General features: G+C 44.5%; 1 protein-coding gene across 2 annotated transcripts in view; it reads left to right on the top strand.

Moving 5' to 3' along the window:
* The window catches only part of LOC149365460 (uncharacterized), a 41,631-nt gene extending 23,571 nt beyond the window's left edge, over nt 1-18,060 (top strand). For both annotated transcript variants that reach the window (XM_089542720.1, XM_089542725.1), the window contains exons 3-4: nt 6,349-6,645; nt 15,473-18,060. In XM_089542720.1, the coding sequence (XP_089398846.1) occupies nt 6,349-6,645; nt 15,473-16,632 (1,457 nt within the window). In that variant the 3' untranslated portion in view covers nt 16,633-18,060. The remainder of the gene's footprint in view (nt 1-6,348; nt 6,646-15,472) is intronic.
* The last annotated feature ends 2,724 nt before the right edge of the window (nt 18,061-20,784 follow it).

Raw genomic sequence — 20,784 nt, 5'->3', positions numbered from 1 at the left:
AAGGAGGCGAAATGCCATACGCCCGAGCTCTGTACGATGTCAGTGCCTGTTACAGAACCCGAGGTGGTCGAAATTATCTCGAGCCCTCCACTATGATGTCTCTCATAGCCTGAGTTGCTTTGGGACGTTAATCCCCATAAACCATAAACCAATTTCTTGGTTTAAGCAATAACCAAGTTCCTTGAAACCTGCCATCACTAAGGCGTACATGACTGTGCTGTAACAACTTTGGGTGTATAAACTGAAACGAACTCTAAGCTATACTAAAGCTGTAGTTAATGTCTGGCAGCTGGAAATATTAGTTTGAAGTTGATCGTGTTTGCCAGCATGCAATCCCCATTGTGCTCACTGGTCATAGTTTCCGGCATCAGGATACATAAAACACTAGTGTCCATTGATTTGAAACTTCTCAGTACAAGTTTTCTACAGTATTCCTAACAATACTGTTTTGTGATCAAGCACCTTAGACAGGTTTCTGCGGGGCTGAAAAAGTGGAGTGCTTCAGGTTCAGTTGTCGGTCTCTTTAACTCTTTCGCTACCGCGCCATAGGCCATCGTTCGCATATGATCGATTCAAATCGCCCGCGCAAAACAGCTCATTTTTTAGCGTTGTGGACGTGCTCCGCCATCTAGTTAGCGCGCTCAACAACTGCTCTTTCGATTGCAGCCTTGGTTTCAGTGTTTTGACATGAGGGGGCGCCGTGAAAAATAAAACTTTGAACGGCCGCAGCAGCGTCAGCCGGAGAAAATGGCGTCCGCGTCGCCGCGCGCTCCTCGAAAGCGAAAGCTGACACCGAGCAGGTCGGCCGGTTTCGGTTTCGTTTTTTGCGACGAAAGCAGCAGTTATTAGTCGGGCAACAATGTACAAACGTCGGATTTCGGTTTCGACAGCGAGACTTCGCCTCGGGAGCCTGGAACGTCAGCACGTACTTGCAATGGGCGTTCTGTTTTCGTTCGCTGTGTGTTTTCTGCGGTGCATACGGTTTATAATTGATGACAGTGGTTTATTTTTGTGCTTCAGGGTCTTGACAACATATGGCGAAGACAGTTTGCCAAATGCTCAAGGTCGCGTCGCGTTTTTCAACCAAGACGACCGCTAGGTGTCCATATCGCACATCGCTGCGGAGCGGCGCTCGGAGATTCGCTCGACTTCTCGACTTTTTTTTATGCTCTTCACGGCGGAAATGATGAAGACCGTGTGCGGAAACACTAATAAGTATGCATGGATGAAGATTTTCAGCAAATTCGGCGTGATGGCTCATGGGAAGACGTGAATCTGTTGGAGATTCTGATGTTCATTGGAATCATCATATACATTGGAATTGTTGACCTGCCACGACTGTATCTCTACTGAAATACCAGAATAATCTATTCTGGCCCTCTGCAATCAAAAATAATTTCTCAAAATTGGTTTTTCGCTTTTTTCGTTGTTTTTTTTTGCACGTAACTGACCCGGATGATTCAGTGGCGGCAGCTTCTATTGGCAACACTTGGAAAGTGTCCTGGCTTTTGAACCACATCGATAAAACTTATTTCATCGATCCTGATGTTTTAGAGCTTGCCTAAAATGACAACTTTTATCAGCTGGCTTTCAGGGAGCAGCTCATTCAAGAAATCTTCGGGTATGATGAGGGAAAAGAAGTCCACGCCCCCAATCCTCCCATAGAATCCATTCAACACCAACCGAAAAGAATGAAAAAAAGAAGAAACTGCAAGCTCGGCTATCAGAGAACAAGGGAGGAACAAAGATAAAACCTTATGTGAAGCACTTGTCAGTCTACCTCTGCTTCACATTTTCACCCCTGATTGCTCTTCACAGTGGCACCACAGTCATGACCCCTGACTTGACAAGCCATGGAAAGTGCAGTAAATTTTTCTCATAGCTGAAACTGTGAATAATGACAGCTATAAACATGTGCAACAGTTTGTATATTCCAGTTTTCCTCTATTCAAATTCGGGCTTAGTGCAGGCGGTAATTTTTGTTTTTGCTATATACTTTTTTTGTGTTTTTAGCAAATTTCACAAATAAATGTTCATTTACTTTTGCACACACAACTCTTCTGTTTGTTTCATTCAGAAGTGTAATTAATAAGCTACAATTTCATGCATTGCAATATGTGCTGGGTGTATTAGTTCTTGTGAAAAAAATTTTTCTTTCAGTACACTGCAAATCGTGCATTTTTCCGTGGTAGCGAAAGAGTTAAGAATACATATCAGTGGGAATCATGAATGGCAGTTTACCAATATGCCTCAAGAGAGGAGTATACAACAGCTGTGTCTCAACTGTACCCTTCTATGCGACAGAAACGTGGAGGCTAATGAAAAGGGCTCAGCTTAAGTTAAGGACAATGTAGCAAGCAATGGAAAGGAAAATGGTAGGTGTAACGTTAACAGACCGGAAACAGTCAGAGTGGGTGAGGGAACAAACGCGGGTTAATGACATCCTAGTTGAAATCAATAGGAAGAAATAGGCTTGGGCAGGGCATGTAATGCGAAGGTAAGATAACCACTGGTCCCTAATGGTGACAGGACTGGATCCCAAGAGATGCCAAGCATAGCAGGGGGCGGCAGAAAATTAGGTGGGCGGATGAGATTAACCCTTTCGGTGTCGGGTGTTTCTGCCCGTGACGCAGCCCCAGTGTCGCACACTTCCGGGATGATGGTCCCGCCGTTTCAACGTTGGAATCTGACGATGCGGAACTCGCCTCTTCTTCGGATGAGACGCTGTCAGAGTCCGAATCCGAGCTCGGCTCGTATTTAGAATCTGAAGAGCCACCGCTCCAATGCGGAGAGGAAGGTCCCGCGCGGTCAGCCATATCCGAAAATAAGCGCGCGCAGCGGGGGTGTGCTTTCAGTGGCCCGCAAAACGGAGAGAAATGGGACGCTGTGTAATAAAGATGAGAGAGGGAGATGGAAAAAGGCTAAAACAAAGTTGAGGGGCTTTGCTTTTGCTGCTGGCAGCCGCAAGTGAGGGTGCGACGAGAGAGCGAAAGCAGCGATCGAGTCATGTGTCAGTCTCTTTGACTCTCGGAGTGGCAACGGCGCGCGCCCTTGAACTTGAAGCGCCGTACCTCACACGCCGACAGAAGAAAAATAAAAACCTGCAAAATAGCGGCAGATGGCAGAACAACCCTTGGACCCATAACCACACGCGCGCGTCATGATCCAGCGAACGCGGTGCGACCGCGTCACTCAGCAAAGAGAGAGGGGTGGGATGGCAGTCGCTCCGTACTCTTCAATACACATGCCAAAACAGTAAGGGGCGAAAATACGAACTTGTAGAAAGATTCAACAGATGGCGCAGCTAGTCCAAGAGCGTCAGCTTTGCACTCAAGCGCGAAATTTTGAATGCACGATAGAGAACGTACCGGTACGTCAGTGACACTGTGCGGTGGACGCGCGAAAACGTACCCGTACGTCCGTGACAGTGAAAGGGTTAATAAGGTTGCTGGGATGTAGCGGTCGCAGCTGGCAAGGGCAGTGTTAATTGGAGAGACATGGGAGAGGCCTCTGAGCTGCAGTGGGCATAGTCAGGCTGATGATAAGTGGGCACCTGTAAGCAAGCAACCAGAACACAGACACTGACCCCTTTGTGCCATCATTTTAGCAAGCGGCACACACTAATGTCGTCATGCTCCAGTGCTGTTGTGCTCAGCAACTGTCCTCGTATTGGATGTTTTAGCTATGAGCATACAAAAACGGAGTAGTAGAAGAGCAGACAGCGGAATGCTGCACATGGGGATGTTCATTTGCTGAATGAAATAACTGTAACGACTGAGAAAAACAACTCATTTGTTATAAGACATCCGAACTTACTTGGGTTCAAAAATTTGAGAGCAAGTCGGCAGACTGAAATTTTATTTTGCCTCACTCCCTTTCCCATCACATTGTAGTGTTTTTATAAAGGCAGACTAACTATTCTGCCAGTGGCGCTGCGCTGCTGCTAGCAAATGCACTTCTTGGTATCAGTGAGATCAGCAGTATTATTTTATTGGTAATATTTTTAAAACAAGATTACTGCTCTCAGCGGTTGAGTCTCGGATTTTCTCTCGTCATTTCCACTGTGCGCGAGCTAAGTAGCACGGCAGTCTTGTCCATAGAGTCGCACAGAGTTGCTGTACTAATTTTATAGCCTGTCCTGGACATCACTGTCTACAGACATCACCTACCACAAGAAAGGGAGACTATCGTATCAAAGAATAGGGTTTCAAATTATTCTGCCGCGTTGTTCAACTGTGGCCATGGAGTTTTTATTCCTAAAGTTGTTCACACCGTTGCATTTTGCAGGCATTGAAACCAGTGTTAGCAAGCCAATGAGTACACAAGCTACCAGGGGGAGGATCTTTGGAAGCCACTGCTGCCAGGCATAGCAGCCTGAACAGCTTGAACTGGCATATCCGGTGATCTCAGATTGCGGTGGCGGTGCACAAAGTGGGGCATGTCAGACGCTGCCTTGTTGCTGCCTAGAGCACAACCACATCACTGCATTGATTAATATCTTGGTGTGGGCTACTCAGGGATTCATCATGGAAAGCGGCAGCGCCGAAAAAATGAGGACGCAGATGAAGAAATATAGACGACAGGAGAAGCGCTGAACTACCAACTGAACTTGCCTACCTACCAGTCTGCTGATTCTTCATCTTCGTTCCCGTTTCTTTTGCGCTGCCACTTGCCGTGACACATCATTGGTACTTGAAGAAAGGATATCATGAATCCTTCCACATGTGGTGTGCATAGGTGTAGCTTAAGTGCAGAGGAAACCCTATTATCCAGCACGTTACAGTACAAGTTGCGTTTTTCTCTGTATTCTGTGTAGCTTTTTTCTGAACGAAGTACATAGGAAACAGTCTCCAGTAGAAAAAGTGCCTGTTGTGTGGCTGTGAATTTTTGGGCATCATACTAGATTTCGCTTCCTCAGCCCTTCAGCTCTTGGGATTTCATTGTGGTCTACCACCCTTTAATTTTGTTTCCTTGTCTCATTATTTTACTGCCTGTTGCTACCTGTACACTTTTTCATGTCACATTCTTATTAAATGAGCTGTGAAAAGCAGTAGTATCCGCTACAGCACCTCTTTTTGCATGTCTTCTTTCACCAGCGTGGTTTGGGTGTCCACCGAGATATGTGACACAGTTACTGCGTCATTTCCTTTCCTAAAGACCAAGTGCAATTTTTGAATACTTTTTTCTAATGCAGCCAGATATTCTGGGATGAATATTAAAGTCCGCTCGTTTACCTGATGTCTACAGAGGCGTTTGTTGCATGTGCTTCTGATTCCATATGCTGGTTGGAAAGATTGTCTAGTCTGGTTCATTATGCTTTGGTATTAGTGATTTGTGCTTATTTTAGTACTGTGTATTTCATTCTTGACACTGCTGACAAATTGTCTGTAATCGTTCTTCTTTTAGTCATTATTTTTTGCAGAACACCAGGCCGTATTACGCTAGCCCGAGTACAAAAGTGTTATCTTTACAGTCGGTTTTCTTTTAATTTGCGGAGTTGACATTCAGAACTCGTGCGTGCATATGTTTTCGCTATTTCTTCATTATGCCTCAGTTTGGTAATGTCAACCTGCAGATAATTTTAGTCAAGGAGCTTTGTTCTTTCTGATGCTGTAAGAAAAAATTGATTCCTTATCTTTTCTTGCGAACAGATGTACCATTTCTTGCTTTGCTGGTACAATAAACAGCATGGTAGCCCGTAAGGCATACAGTCTGAAATGATACTTGAGATTATACTGTGTGCCAATGCTAATAATCCGAATGTTTTGTTATTTTCCTTCATGACAGCTTATCTTGAACTTACTATTGAGCATTTGGCTACTTTTTTTAGAAAGGAAACCAGGCCTTCAGCTGTGTTTCTGCAGCACTTTCCTAATGTCATTCCTTCAGTGTGCATGGTAATTACGATTGTAGCTTTAGTATACAGATTGAATGCTGTATTTAGAAGTGTACTTTGTCAAGGGTGGAAGCTCACTCACATTCATTTATTCATAAAAAAATTATTGGACAGGTTTGTAATGTCCCAGCCATAAAACTAGGGATCGTACATGCACTTTGCCGTGGCAGGTCCAGTTTTTAAGTTGGTTTTAGAGTATGCTTATTGCTTTCAATAATGATTCAAAAGGTGGAACATCCTTCTAACTGCATGTATATATATAAGTATGATACTTTCTAGAAAGCTTAATTTTTCCTTTTTTTTGTAGGATCAACCCATTTACCCTCACAATAAACATGCTAGCTTAAATGTTGTATAGCTTCTAGATTAATAGGTTTCTGGCTTCACTACTGAAAACTGTGACACATGTGGTCTCGCATTTCATTGAAAATCCCCTGCCTTTCTTGCTGCAGGCCTGGCCACAGCTGATCCCGAGCATGGTGTCTCGCCTGGGGAAAACTTGCACGATGGCAGCACCCTTGTGCAGCACACCATGCCAAGTCCTTGCAGCACCGCTGGAAACCACCAAGGTGAACACACCAGCCAGCAGCTGTATCAGTCCAGTCACAGCAGCAGGGGCTTCGCAAAGGAAACCCGCCTAGAGCCTCACCTTATCACCCCCATCGGCGACCATCCCTACCAGTGCGACCACTGTGGAAGGAGCTGTGCAAAGAAACGTGACTTCTTGGTGCACCTTCGTACCCACACGGGTGAGCGTCCATATCAGTGCAACCACTGTGGAAGTACCTTTGCACGCAAGGGCCACCTGGTGAGACACCTTCGTACCCACACGGGTGAGCGTCCGTATCAGTGCGACCACTGTGAAAGCAGCTTTTCTCAAAGGGGAACTCTGTTGGTACACCTTCGCACTCACACGGGTGATCGTCCATACAAGTGTGACCACTGTGGGTGCAGCTTTGCTCAAAAGGTTCATCTGACAGATCACCTTCGTACCCACACGGGTGAGCGTCCCCATCAGTGCAACCACTGTGAAAGCAGCTTTGGACGAAGGAAAACTTTGGTGGCACACCTTCGCACTCACACGGGTGAGCGTCCATACCAGTGTGACCACTGTGGGAGCACCTTTGCTCAAAAGGCTACCCTGATGGACCACATTCGTACCCACACGGGTGAGCGTCCACACAAGTGTGACCACTGCGGCAGCAGCTTTTCATTTAGAGCGACCTTATTGGAACACGTTCGCACCCACACGGGTGAGATGCCATACAAGTGCCAGCTTTGCCCCATGGTCTTTGCCCGGAATGGAGCCCTGATAAAGCATGTCCGAGCCCACAAGAGGGAAAAACCACATCAGTGTCAGTTCTGCTCAGTGGCGTTCAAGGAAAAGCACCATTTAAAACGCCATGAAATCAAACTACACTCTCAGAATACCACAGTTTTATGAAGGTTTGTTGCCTGTTTCCTAGCATTAGATGTGAGAGCCATTGTTAGCTTAACTATCAGATTACGTTATCCACGTTGCAAAAAATATACAACTTTACGTGGTCTCAATGTAGACTGGCGGAAAGCACTTTTTCAGCTCCTTCCTCCTGATCATAAGAAGCATGATCATACCGAGGTAATGCTTTGATTGACTGAGACTGGCATGGCATGTGCGCATGGCATCACTTATTAGATTTAACAGATTATTATTAATATTAGTTTATTAGAGCAACAAGATTTATACTTGTGTGTATAATATAGTAAAAGCTTGGTAATTCAGATTTCAAGGAACCAGAAAAAATTTCAATTTATCAAACATCCTCGAAAGAAACTAAAAGCTGCTTGCATGACAGCAAATATACTTGGTGAAAGATTGGGCAGTGGTCGCCTGCTATTGAGGTGAAAACGGAGCGACAATGATTATTTTTTTTATTTCAGGCAATGCATTTCGCGGGAAATCTGCCGGGAGCATTGAGGCAGAGCTGCATGAAAATAGAAAGGGCCTGCTCGTCGGACATGCGTGGTTAACTGTGTAGCATTCAATTCATGTTTGGTTGGGACTATTTTGACATTTTCATGCCATTTGTAGAGGCAGCCTCCCTTCAGGAGCCCATTCGAATGTTCCACTGCTAGATCTATAGCGTCCAAGTTTGCGGGCGTCTGACACTGTAGACTTACACTGGCATTATCCGGAGTTTCCAAATTGACTTAATTAACGAGCGTTAGCTGTGCACATTGCTGACGATTTGTTGGCCATCCACCGGCAAAAGCATACGTGGGTGAAGGAAAAGTTGGGCTTTTAAAGCGAGCTCCACTTCTGAAGGCGAGTTTCTGGCACTAGCTTACAAATCCATATAGTAATGTAAAAGAAGTTTTCTTTTTTGCGTTTAATACCACGAGTAAAGTCTGTTCCCATATTGATGCAAAAACAGCGCAGACATCACGAGGACACAGAAAGAGTAAATGAGAAACAGCGCTGTGTCTCGTCTTCCCTTTCTGCATCCTTGTGAAGTTTTGTGCTGTTTTGAGTTGCGATGAACAACCAACGAGCTCGAGATGTGTTGTTCAAGTGCATTCATCTTTTCATGCTTGTGTTGTGGCTATGTTGTTGGAGACCCTGGCAGGGACACAAAGATGCATTTGTTGCATTTGCTGGCAGGTTTCGCGAGTGTTCTGTTTGTTTAAATTTTTAAAAAAATTAGGAGGAAAATTATGTCGCACATTTCCTGGTTAACCTTTGTCAAATTGCCATCTCTATAAATTTGGCGTAGTTTTGTTACAAGTTGTGTCCTCAGCATTGTCATTCTTGACAAAGATGATGTAGATTAGGTGACAGAGTTTTGCATTACTGCCACAGCAGCAGTTGTTGACTTATTGTATTTTACCCTAGTGGCTTGGTGACATTTAAGCATTCCTAGAGCGAGCTCTCATACATGTTGTTATCAAAACTCATTGAACTTGCTTTGGTGACTGCATTTATGGGGTGACCATTGACATAAAAATATTTAAAATTTATAATAGCTTGTGGAGTTAGAGCTGTTGAAAACAGTTTAAGGGAACATTTACCTCTTTGCATTGAGAAATTCAGCTATATGTTGTGAGCTGCAGTACTACATTTGCTTTTTCATAATGCTGGTCAGCTCACAAGTGGTTGCTGTTTGAGGTTTTTTTTCACTTGTAACTGTGTGTTGCAATTTTCAGAATTTGTGGTGAAATCAATAAAATTTTCTTTCCGGCCATACAGCGTAAAAGGATGGTGTAGCCACAGAGAAAGATGCTATCAGCAGCTTGGTGAGGCAACTGCCTCAATTTATGATGGCAGTGAAAGCACATTATAGACATGTAAACCAGTGTCATTTGGCGTAGAAGGTAAATTAGATGCCTGTGGGTTTGGTTATGAGGTGTGCATATTATTTCTGTATGTGCAAAGAAGGAATGGTTTGTAAAATACTTCTCAGAGGCAGATTTCGTTATGTGCATTGGCTTCATCAAAGGAGACTGCACCACTAAAGTTTCCTAGCCCTTCGAGGGTGGTCATGCTAATGTTCTTCGCCGACGCCTTAAATGCCAACAGTTAAGCTGCTTTAAGAACAGGATATAACTAATCGACATTAAAGATTTCTAGGCAACTAGTGGCAGGTAGGCCTTCTCGTCATCAGATTCTTGGCAGCCAAGCAGTGCTCTTATTTTGCGCAATGGCTTCATCTGTGTGTGACTTTGTGATGCCAGCTTCGTAATGCACACCAGCGAAGTCACCTCAGGTGAAATCATGTCCAGCCTTCTGTGCATCAACAGCACGCTGCTACAAATCCACGTGTGCCTAATCCTGCAGATGCTCAACTATGTTCTCGGTCGTGCCTAGCTCCGTAAAGCATGCTTTACGGAAGAATTCCTGATGCACTCCACAGTCAGTCCTATCCGCATGGCCTTGATTATTTCCACTGTAGCGAACAAAGATATCTGAACCAGAACATCGCTATCTGGTGTTTGAATTTTAATCAACATGAATTGGAGGATGCACCGATCTTAGGACACCTTGGGCGCATGAAAGACGCCCATGTCCGGTGGCTGTACCTTGCATTTGGCATTTGGTGGCAAGAACTGTTTCACCACAGCTAGAGAAAGCAACTCGTCTTGCGATGCAAGGTTATCTAGCAGGAGTTGGAGCTCATATCTGTTTAACAATGCTACCCGACGGGCAAATGCTTGTTACACGAAAACATAAAGTCCCACAACCTGTGTACATTTAATAATACATATCTGCACACAGTAGAGAGTCACAATGACACCAAAGTTGGCTGGTGCTTTCCGGAAACCCTGTCATGTTCATGCCCTCTTCCGTCGCACGGGAGGCTCTGTTCTGTTCGGCGATGGCTATTGGTTAGATTCTTTCAGGCAACACGCAGCTACCATGGCCCTGGCAGGTCAGCAGCGTCGCTTGGGGTCGGGAAGCTCGGCAACCCGGCCTATTCCCACGCACGTCGGCGATGGGGCTGGTGGAGGAGTGCCCACCTGCGTGGAAAAAGTGAGGAGAGGAAAGGGAGAGGCATGGATATGCTGAAATTCAAAATTTGACTGCAGATAACTGAGCTTCTACAAATGCATTTAAGAAATTCTTGCTGGAGAATGTTTGTGAAGCGGTGTCCGTTAACATGACAGGTACACCACTCTTTTATTGAGAATTTCGTTCATTTGCCCCTTTAACAAAGTACCGTATTTACTCGAATCTAGGCCGGCCACGATTCTAATCCGAGACCCGAAAGTTGAAGGCCACAGAAAAAAAAAAACTTACCTCGATTGTAGGCCGGCCGAAAAAACAACTGCGAACAAGAGGTACCGCACGCAAACGACATTTATTGCCAGGAACCCGCTCAGGCTGATCCCGGGCAGGCGTTTGGGCGAGGAGACATATGCAACGCCAGCCCGGGATCAGCCGCCGAAGTCCCGCCTGGCTTGAAGATTTGACGACTGCTCTGCAGCGAGTATAACTTTCCGCTTCAAGGCGGCACTATAATGGCACCACCTGTTTGGTGCCATGGTGTTGGTGATAAATACCACGCACGAAAACTTCACTGCTGCGAATGTGCTCACGTCACCGTACGAGAAGAGAACAAGGCCAAAATGGCAGCCAGTGCTCATGTGTGCTTTGATCAGTTTCGGCTACGGATAGCAACAGCTACGGATAGCAACGGCTACAGTGCTGTCTTTCGTTGGCGTTGTGTGGGGGCGCCACCTGCGTGCTACATTTATTCGTATTTTACGAATACGAAACCTTGAAACGAAATCCTCGAATCTAAGCCGACATTAGAGTTCTACATCTCGTTTTTTGAAAAAACTATCGGCCTAGATTCGAATAAATACGGTATGCACGTCCCTGAAATGTGCCAAATATACGTTTGTTTTGTGAAATAGTCTAGAAACTATTGAACCTCCAATATGCATCATTTTTCTCATTTTCGGTCTGTTTGAAACGCGCTGGATCTAAACAGCGGTTCACAAGAACCAAAATATAAGCTTAACATACCAAGGTTACCATTTGATTTAATGCTGGGGGAACAGCCATCTTTTTTGTGTAATTTTTTTTCCAAAAGCATCCTGAAGGCAGGGTAGCCAAGCAGAAACGTTAAATTCAATTCAAGGTTTATTTGGTTCCTTGTACAATACAAAAGGGAAAAAAAACTTTGTACCCTTTGCCTACGGTTAGTAAATAGGTCCATGTCAAACTTGTTTTTAAACATTCATTGTATATATGTAAGGATACAAACCAAAATATTCAACATGTTCTTACTGGTTGATTTCGAGGGGGCGAAATGCCATACGCCCGTGCACTGTGCAATGTCAGTGCCTGTTACAGAACCCGAGGGGGTCGAAATTATCTCGAGCCCTCCACTATGATGTCCCTCATAGCCTGAGTTTGTTTGGGACGTTAATCCCCATAAACCATAAACCAATTTCTTGGTTTAAACAATAACCAAGTTCCTTGAAAGCTGCCATCACTAAGGCATACACGACTGTGCTTGAACAACTTTGGGTTTATAGACTGAAACGAACTCTAAGCTATACTAAAGCTGTAATTAATGTCTGGCAGCTGGAAATATCAGTTTGAAGTTGATCATGTTTGCCCGCATGCAATCCCCATTGTGCTCACTGGTCGTAGTTTCCGGCACTAGGATACATAAAACACTGGTGTCCATTGATTTGAAACTTCTCGGTACAAGTTTTCTACAGTATTCCTAACAATGCTGTTTTGTGATCAAGCACCTTAGACAGGTTTCCGCGGGGCTGAAAAAGTGGAGTGCTTCAGGTCCAGTTGTCGGTCTCTTTAAGAATAAATGTCAGTGGGGATCATGAATGGCAGTTTACGAATATGCCTCAAGAGAGGAGTATACAACAGCTGTGTCTCAACTGTACCCTTCTATGTGACAGAAATGTGGAGGCTAATGAAAAAGGCTCAGCTTAAGTTAAGGACAATGTAGCAAGCAATGGAAAGGAAAATGGTAGGTGTAACGTTAACAGACCGGAAACGGTCAGAGTGGGTGAGGGAAAAGACGCGGGTTAATGACATCCTAGTTGAAATCAATAGGAAGAAATAGGCTTGGGCAGGGCATGTAATGCGAAGGTAAGATAACCACTGGTCCTTAATGGTGACGGAGTGGATCCCAAGAGATGCCAAGCATAGCAGGGGGCGGCAGAAAATTAGGTGGGCGGATGAGGTTAATAAGGTTGCTGGGATATAGCCGTCGCAGCTGGCAAGGGCAGTGTTAATTGGAGAGACATGGGAGAGGCCTCTGAGCTGCAGTGGGCATAGTCAGGCTGATGATAAGTGGGCACCTGTAAGCAAGCAACCACAACACAGGCACTGAACCCTTTGTGCCATCATTTTAGCAACCGGCACGCACTAATGTCGTCTTGCTCCAGTGCTGTTGTGCTCAGCAACTGTCCTCGTATTGGATGTTCTAGCTATGAGCATACAAAAACGGAATAGTAGAAGAGCAGACAGCAGATTTCTGCACATGGGGATGATCATTTGCTGAATGAAATAACTGTGACGACTGAGACAAACAATTCATTTGTTATAAGTCATCAGAACTTGGGTTAGTTCAAAAATTTGAAAGCAAGTTGGCAGACTGAAATTTTATTTTGCCTCAGTCCCTTTCCCATCACATTGTAGTGTTTTCAGAAAGGCAGGCTCTCACTATTCTGCCAGTGGCGCTGCGCTGCTGCTAGCAAATGCACTTCTTGGTATCAGTGAGATCAGCAGTATTATTTTATTGGTAGTATTTGTAAAACAAGATTTCTGCTCTCAGCTGTTGAGTCTCGGATTTTCTCTCATCATGTCCACTGTGTGCGAGCTAAGTAGCACGGCAGTCATGTTCATAGAGTTGCACAGAGTTATTGTACTAATTGTATAGCCTGTCCTGGACATCACTGTCTACAGACATCACCTACCACAAGAAAGGGAGACTATCGTATCAAAGACTTGGGTTTCAAATTATTCTGCCGTGTTGTTCAACTGTGGCCATGGAGTTTTTATTCCTAAAGTTGTTCACACCGTTGCATTTTGCAGGCATTGAAACCAGTGTTAGCAAGCCAAAGAGTACACAAGCTGCCAGGGGGAGGATCTTTGGAAGCCACTGCTGCCAGGCATAGCAGCCTGAACAGCTTGAACTGGCATATCCGGTGATCTCAGATTGCGGTGGCGGTGCACAAAGTGGGGCATGTCAGACGCTGCCTTGTTGCTGCCTAGAGCACAACCACATCACTGCATTGATTAATATCTTGGTGTGGGCTAGTCAGGGATTCATCATGGAAAGTGGCAGTGCAAAAAAAAATGAGGACGAAGATGAAGAAACATGGACGACAGGAGAAGCACTGAACTACCAACTGAACTTGCCTACCTACCAGTCTGCTGATTCTTCATCTTCGTTCCCGTTTCTTTTGCGCTGCCACTTGCCGTGACACATCATTGGTAGATGAAGAAAGGATATCATGAAACCTTCCACATGTGGCGGGCATAGGTGTAGCTTAAGTGCAGCGGAAACCCTATTATCCAGCACGTTACAGTACAAGTTGCATTTTTCTCTGTATTCTGTGTAGCTTTTTTCTGAACGAAGTACATAGGAAACAGTCTCCAGTAGAAAAAGTGCCTGTTGTGTGCCTGTGAATTTTTGTGCATCATACTAGATTTTGCTTCCTCAGCCCTTCAGGTCTTGGGATTTCATTGTGGTCTACCACCCTTTAATTTTGTTTCCTTGTCTCATTATTTTACTGCCTGTTGCTACCTGTACACTTTTTCATGTCACATTCTTATTAAATCAGCTCTGAAAAGCTGTAGTATCCGCTACGGCACCTCTTTTTGCATGTCTTCTTTCACCAGCGTGGTTTGGGTGTCCACCGAGATATGTGACACAGTTACTGCGTCATTTCCTTTCCTAAAGACCAAGTGCAATTTTTGAATACTTTTTTCTAATGCAGCCAGATATTCTGGGATGAATATTAAATTCTGCTCGTTTACCTGATGTCTACAGAGGCGTTTGTTGCATGTGCTTCTGATTCCATATGCTGGTTGGAAAGGTTGTCTAGTCTGGTTCATTGTGCTGTGGTATTAGTGATTTGTGCTTATTTTAGTACTGTGTATTTCATTCTTGGCACTTCTGACAAATTGTTTGTAATCTTTCTTTTATTAGTCATTATTTTTTGCAGAACACCAGGCCATATTATGCTAGCCCGAGTACAAAAGTGTTATCTTTACAATCGGTTTTCTTTTAATTTGCTGAGTTGACATTCAGAACTCGTGCGTGCATATGTTTTCGTTATTTCTTCATTATGCCTCAGTTTGGTAATATCAACCTGCAGATAACTTTAGTCAGGGAGCTTTGTTCTTTGTGACGCTGTAAGAAAAAATTGATTCCTTGCCTTTCCTTGCGAACAGATGTACAATTTCTTGCTTTGTTGGTACAATAAGCAGCACGGTAGGGTGCAAAGCATACACTCTGAAATGATACTTGAAATGATACTGTGTGCCAATGCTAATATTCTGAATATTTTTTTATTTTCCTTCATGACCGCTTATCTTGAACTTACTATTGAGCATTTGGCTACATTTCTAGAAAGCAAACCAGGCCATTAGCATTGTTTGTCCAGCACTTTCCTAATGTCATTACTTCAGTGTGCACGGTAATTACGATTGTAGCTTTAGTAGCAGATTGAATGCTGTATTTAGACATGTACATTGTCATAAAAAAACTATTGGGCAGGTTTGTAATGTCCCAGCCATAAACTAGGGATCATACATGCACTTTGCCGCAGCAGCTCCAGTTTTTAAGTTGGTTACAGAGTATGCTTATAGCTTTCAATAATGATTCAAAAGGTAAAACATCCTTCTAACTTCATGCATATTTATAAGTAAGATATTCTCAGAAAGCTTAGTTTTTTCGTTTTTTTTTTAAGATCAACCCATTTACCCTGACAGTAAACATGCTAGCTTAAATGTTGTGTACCTTCTAGATTAATAGGTGTCTTGCTTCACCACTGAAAACTGTGACACGTGTGGTCTCGTATTTCATTTAAAATACCCCGCCTTTTTTGGTGCAGGCCTGGCCACAGCTGATCCCGAGCATGGTGTCTCGCCTGGGGAAAACTTGCACGATGGCAGCACCCTTGTGCAGCACACCATGCCAAGTCCTTGCAGCGCCACTGGAAACCACCAAGGTGAACACACCAGCCAGCAGCTGTATCAGTCCAGCCACAGCAGCAGGGGCTTTGCAAAGGAAACCCACCTAGAGCCTCACCTGATCACCCACATGGGTGATAATCCCTACCAGTGCGACCACTGCGAAAGCAGCTTTGCTAAAAAGAATAACCTCATAGTACACCTTCGTACCCACACGGGTGAGCGTCCATATCAGTGCAACCACTGTGGAAGCAGCTTTGCTCATAAGAGCACCCTGGTGAAACACCTTCGTACCCATACGGGTGAGCGTCCCTATCAGTGCGACCACTGTGAAAGCAGCTTTTCGGAAAGGAGAACTCTGTTGGCACACCTTCGCACTCACACTGGTGAGCGTCCATACAAGTGTGACCACTGTGGGTGCAGCTTTGCTCAAAAGGTCACCCTGACGGACCACCTTCGTACCCACACGGGTGAGCGTCCCCATCAGTGCAACCACTGTGAAAGCAGCTTTGCTCGAAAGAAAACTTTGTTGGCACACCTTCGCACTCACACGGGTGAGCGTCCATACAAGTGTGACCACTGTGGGAGCAGCTTTGCTCAAAAGGCTACCCTGAATGTCCATCTTCGCACTCACACGGGTGAGCGTCCATACAAGTGTGACCACTGTGGGTGCAGCTTTGCTCAAAAGGCTACCTTGAGGGACCACCTTCGTACCCACACGGGTGAGCGGCCCCATCAGTGCGACCACTGTGAAAGCACCTTTGCTCAAAGGAACACTCTGGTGGCACACCTTTGTACCCACACTGGTGAGCGTCCACACAAGTGTGACCACTGCGGGAGCAGCTTCTCATCTAGAACGAGCTTGGTTCGTCACCTTCGCATGCACACGGGTGAGAAGCCATACAAGTGCCAGCTTTGCCCCATGGTCTTCGCCCAGGATGCAGTCCTGGCAAAGCATGTGCGAGCTCACAAGAGGGAGAAACCACATCAGTGTCAGTTCTGCTCAGTGGCGTTCAAGGAAAAGCACCATTTGAAACGCCATGAAATCAAAAAACACTCTCAGAATACCACAGTTTTTTGAAGGTTTGTTGCCTATTTCCTAACAGATGTGAGAGCTATTGCTAGCTTACCTGTTTAGATTACATTATCCACGTTGCAAAAAATATACCTTACGTCACCTCAATGTAGACTGGCAGAAAACACTTTTTCAGGTCCTTCCTAGTGATCATAAGAAGCATTTTCATACCGAGGTAATGCTGTGATTGACTGGTACTGGCATGGCATGCGCGCATGGCATAACTTATGAGATTAAGGTTTTCATCAACAACATTGAAAGTTGTTTGTATAATATAGTATATTCTCGGTAATTAAAATTTCAACGAACCAGAAAAAATTTCTATCAAACATCCTAAAGAGAACTGCTTGCATCACAGCAAATATACTTGGTAAAAGATTGGGCAGTGGTCGCCTGCTTTTGGGGTGAAAACGGGGCGACTGTGATTATTTTTCACATTGCAGTCAATGCATTTTGCGTGAAATCTGCCAGGAGCATTGAGGCAGAGCTGCACGAAAATGGAAAGGGCCTCCTCGTCGGACGTGCGTGGTTAACTCTGCAGCATTCAATTCATGTTTGGTTGGCACTATTCTGACATTCGTATGCCATTCCTAGACGCAGCCTCCCTTCAGGAGCCCATTCGAATGATCTGGTGCTAGATCTATAGCGTCCAGGTTAGCGGGCGTCTGACACCATTTACTTACACTGGCATTGTCAGTGAGTGCCGAGCTATCCAGAGTTTCCAAATTAACTTCATTAACGAGTGTTTGCTGTGCGCATTACTGACGATTTCTTGGCCATCCACCAGCAAAAGCATATGTGGGTGAAGGAAAATTGGGTTTTTAAAGCGAGCGCCACTTTTGAAGGCGAGTTTTTGGCATGCGCTTACAAATCCGTACAGTAATGTAAAAGAATTTTTCTTTTTTGTGTTTAATACCTCGAGTAAAGTCTGTTCTCATATTGATGCAAAAACTGCAGACATCACAAGGACACAGAAGGAGTAAATGAGACACAGCGCTGTGTCTCGTCTTCCCTTTCTGCATCCTTGTGAAGTTTTGTGCTGTTTTGAGTTGTGATTAACAACCAACGAGCTTGAGATGTGTTCAAGTTATTCATCTTTTCATGCTTGTGTCGTGGCTATGTTATTGGGAGACCACGACAGGGACACAAAGATGCATTTGTCGCATTTGCTGGTAGGTTTCACGAGTGTTGTGTTTGTTTAAATTAAAAAAAAATTATAAGGAAAATTATGTCGCACGATTCCTGTGCGTTAACCTTTGTCAGATTGCCATCTCTATAAATTTTGAGTAGTTTTGTTACAAGTTGTGTCCTCAGCATTGTCAGTGTTGACAAAGATGATGTAGATTAGCTGACAGAGTTTTGCATTACTGCCACAGCAGCAGTTGTTGTTTTATTGTATTTTACCCTAGTGGCTTGGTGACATTGAAGCATTCCTACAGCCGCCGCGGTGGCTCAGCGGTTATGGTGCTCGGCTGCTGACCTGAAAGACGCGGGTTCGATCCTGGCCGCGGCGGCTAGAATTTCTTTGGAGGAGAAATTCTAGAGGCCCGTGTACTGTGCGATGTCAGTGCACGTTAAAGAACCCCAGGTGGTCGAAATTTCCGGAGCCCTTCACTACGGCGTCTCTCATAGCCTTAGTCGCTTTGGGACGTTAAACCCCATAAACCAAACCATAAACCAAAGCATTCCTACAGCGAGCTCTCATACATGTTGTTCTTATCAAAACTTATGGAACTTGCTATGGCGACTGCATTTATGGGGTGACCATTACATGAAAATATTTGATATTTATAACAGCTTGTGGAGTTAGAGTTGTTGAAAACAGAGTTTGGTGGAGCATTTACCCATTTACGAGGGGGGACCGAAAAGAAACCGGATTTTTTGCATAAAAACTTTATTTATTAACTCTTGCAGAAAATTCCTTCAGTCACCTTTAAAGACTCTCCATGAAATGCGATGCACTCGTCAAGTCTTTTTTCCTACTGTTTGAAGCATCTCTGGAACTCTTCAACTTTGATATCGTCCAGTGCCCTTTGTGAAGCGGTTTTTACGGCCTCCACATAACCAAAACGCTTCCCTTTTAGACTTTTCTTCATTCTCGGAAAGCGAAAAAAGTCGCACGGGGCTAGGTCTGGTGAATATGGAGGGTGGGGAACGACAGTCCATCCCCGAGAGGCCAAATAGTGGGTCACTCGTAAGGCCATGTGTGCGGGGGCGTTGTCGTGATGAAGGAACCAGTCACCTGATCGCCAAAGTTCCTTGCGTTTCCTCCGCACATCCTCTCGCCATTGTCATCCTCTCAGATCATTGTATTCACATTCGACTTCATCTGTCTTGCTTTTTTTGGTCTCGCAGAGTTGGGAGACTTGAACTGGCTTGACGCTTGCTTAGTTTCTGAGTCATACCCGTGACACCAACCATCATCACCTGTAACGACTGGTCAAGAAGTCTGGATCACTTCAAAATCTCTTTTCTTAAATCCCGGCTCAAATTCAATCGAATTGTCATTTGATCCTGTGTGAGAATACGAGGAACAAATTTAGTGGAAACACGTCTCATTTGCAACTGCTGAGTCAAAATTCGCTGACTTGAGCTCCAACTCACACCTGTCTGTTCTGAAATTTGGTCGATCGTGAAACAACGATCTTTGTTCATTTTTTGACGGATTTTTTCAACGTTTTCATCGTTTCGAGACGTTTAAGGGTGCCCAGAACGAGCATGGTCTTCAACTCTCATCTCAGCACGTTTGAAGCGGCTAAATCACTTGAGAACCTGCGTGCAGCTCATAGCATCCTCCTTAAAACCCTGTTGCAACATTTGGTGAGCTTCGGTCGCCGATTTTTCAAGCAGGAAACAAAACTTAAAACACACTCTTTGTTCTTTTAAGTTTGCCATAAAGATTTCTCAGGCGGGACAAAATGACTGCAAGCGAAACACAACACTACGCTCAAATGTTTACCTACAAACTTATGTCGTATGCACAGCTGCTTCGTGAAGGTCTCTACTAACCCCATCTAGCGGTAGAACTCTCTACTACGTCTATGAATGGCAGCGCGCTCTCAGTTCGGTTTTTTTTGGGTCCCCCCTCGTACATTGAGAAATTCAGCTATATGTTGGGAGCTGCAACACTACATTTGCTCTTTCATAATGCTGGTCAGCTCTCAAGTAGTTGCTGTTTGAGAATATTTTTCACTTGTAACTGTGTATTGCAATTTTCAGAATTTGTGGTGAAATCAATAAAATTTTCTTTCCGGCCGTACAGCGTAAAAGGATGGTGTAACCACAGGGAAAGATGCTATCGGCAGCGTGGTGAGGCAACTGCGTCAACTTATGATGGCTGTGGAAGCACATCGTAAACATATAAACTAGTGTCATTTGGCTTAGAAGGTGAATTAGATGCCTCTGGGTTTTGTTATGAGGTGTGCATATTATTTCTGTATATGCAGTGAAGGAATGGCTTACAAATACTTCTCAGAGGTAGATTTCATTTTTTATGTGCATTGGCTTCATCAAAGGAGACTCTATCACTGGAGTTTCCTAGCCTTCGAGAGTGGTCATACTTAATGTTCTTCGCAGATGCCCTAAATGCCAACAGTTAAGCTGCTTTAAGAACAGGATATAACTAATCGACATTAAAGATTTCAAGGCAACTAGTGGCAGGTAGGCCTTCTCGTCAACAGATTCTTGGCAGCCAGGCAGTGCACTTATTTTGCATACAATAGCTTCATCTGTGTGTGACTTTGTGATGCCAGCTTCATAATGCACACCAGCAAAGTCGCCTCAGGTGAAATCATGCCCAGTCTCCTGTGCATCAACAGTACTTTGCTACAAATTCACGTGTGTCTAATAATGCAGATGTTCAAGAGTGTTCTCAGTCGTTGTTAAGCCCGTACAGCATGCTTTATGGAAGCAATTCCTGATGCACTGCACAGTCAGGCCTATCCGCATGGTCTTGGTAATTTCCATAGGAATGTGCAGAGGTATCTAAACCAGAACATCGCTATCTGGGTTTTGAATTGGTATCAGTACGAGTTGGATGATGCACCGATTATAGGACACCTTGGGCACATGAAAGACGCGCATGTCCAGTGGCTGTACCTTGCACTTGGTATTTGGTGGCAAGAACTGTTTCACCACAGCTAGAGAAAGCAACATGTT

Source organism: Amblyomma mixtum, chromosome 1 (assembly GCF_055824585.1).
Source record: "Amblyomma mixtum isolate Tamu chromosome 1, ASM5582458v1, whole genome shotgun sequence".
Lineage (NCBI taxonomy): Eukaryota > Metazoa > Arthropoda > Arachnida > Ixodida > Ixodidae > Amblyomma > Amblyomma mixtum.
This window is presented reverse-complemented; position numbering and strand designations above follow the sequence as displayed.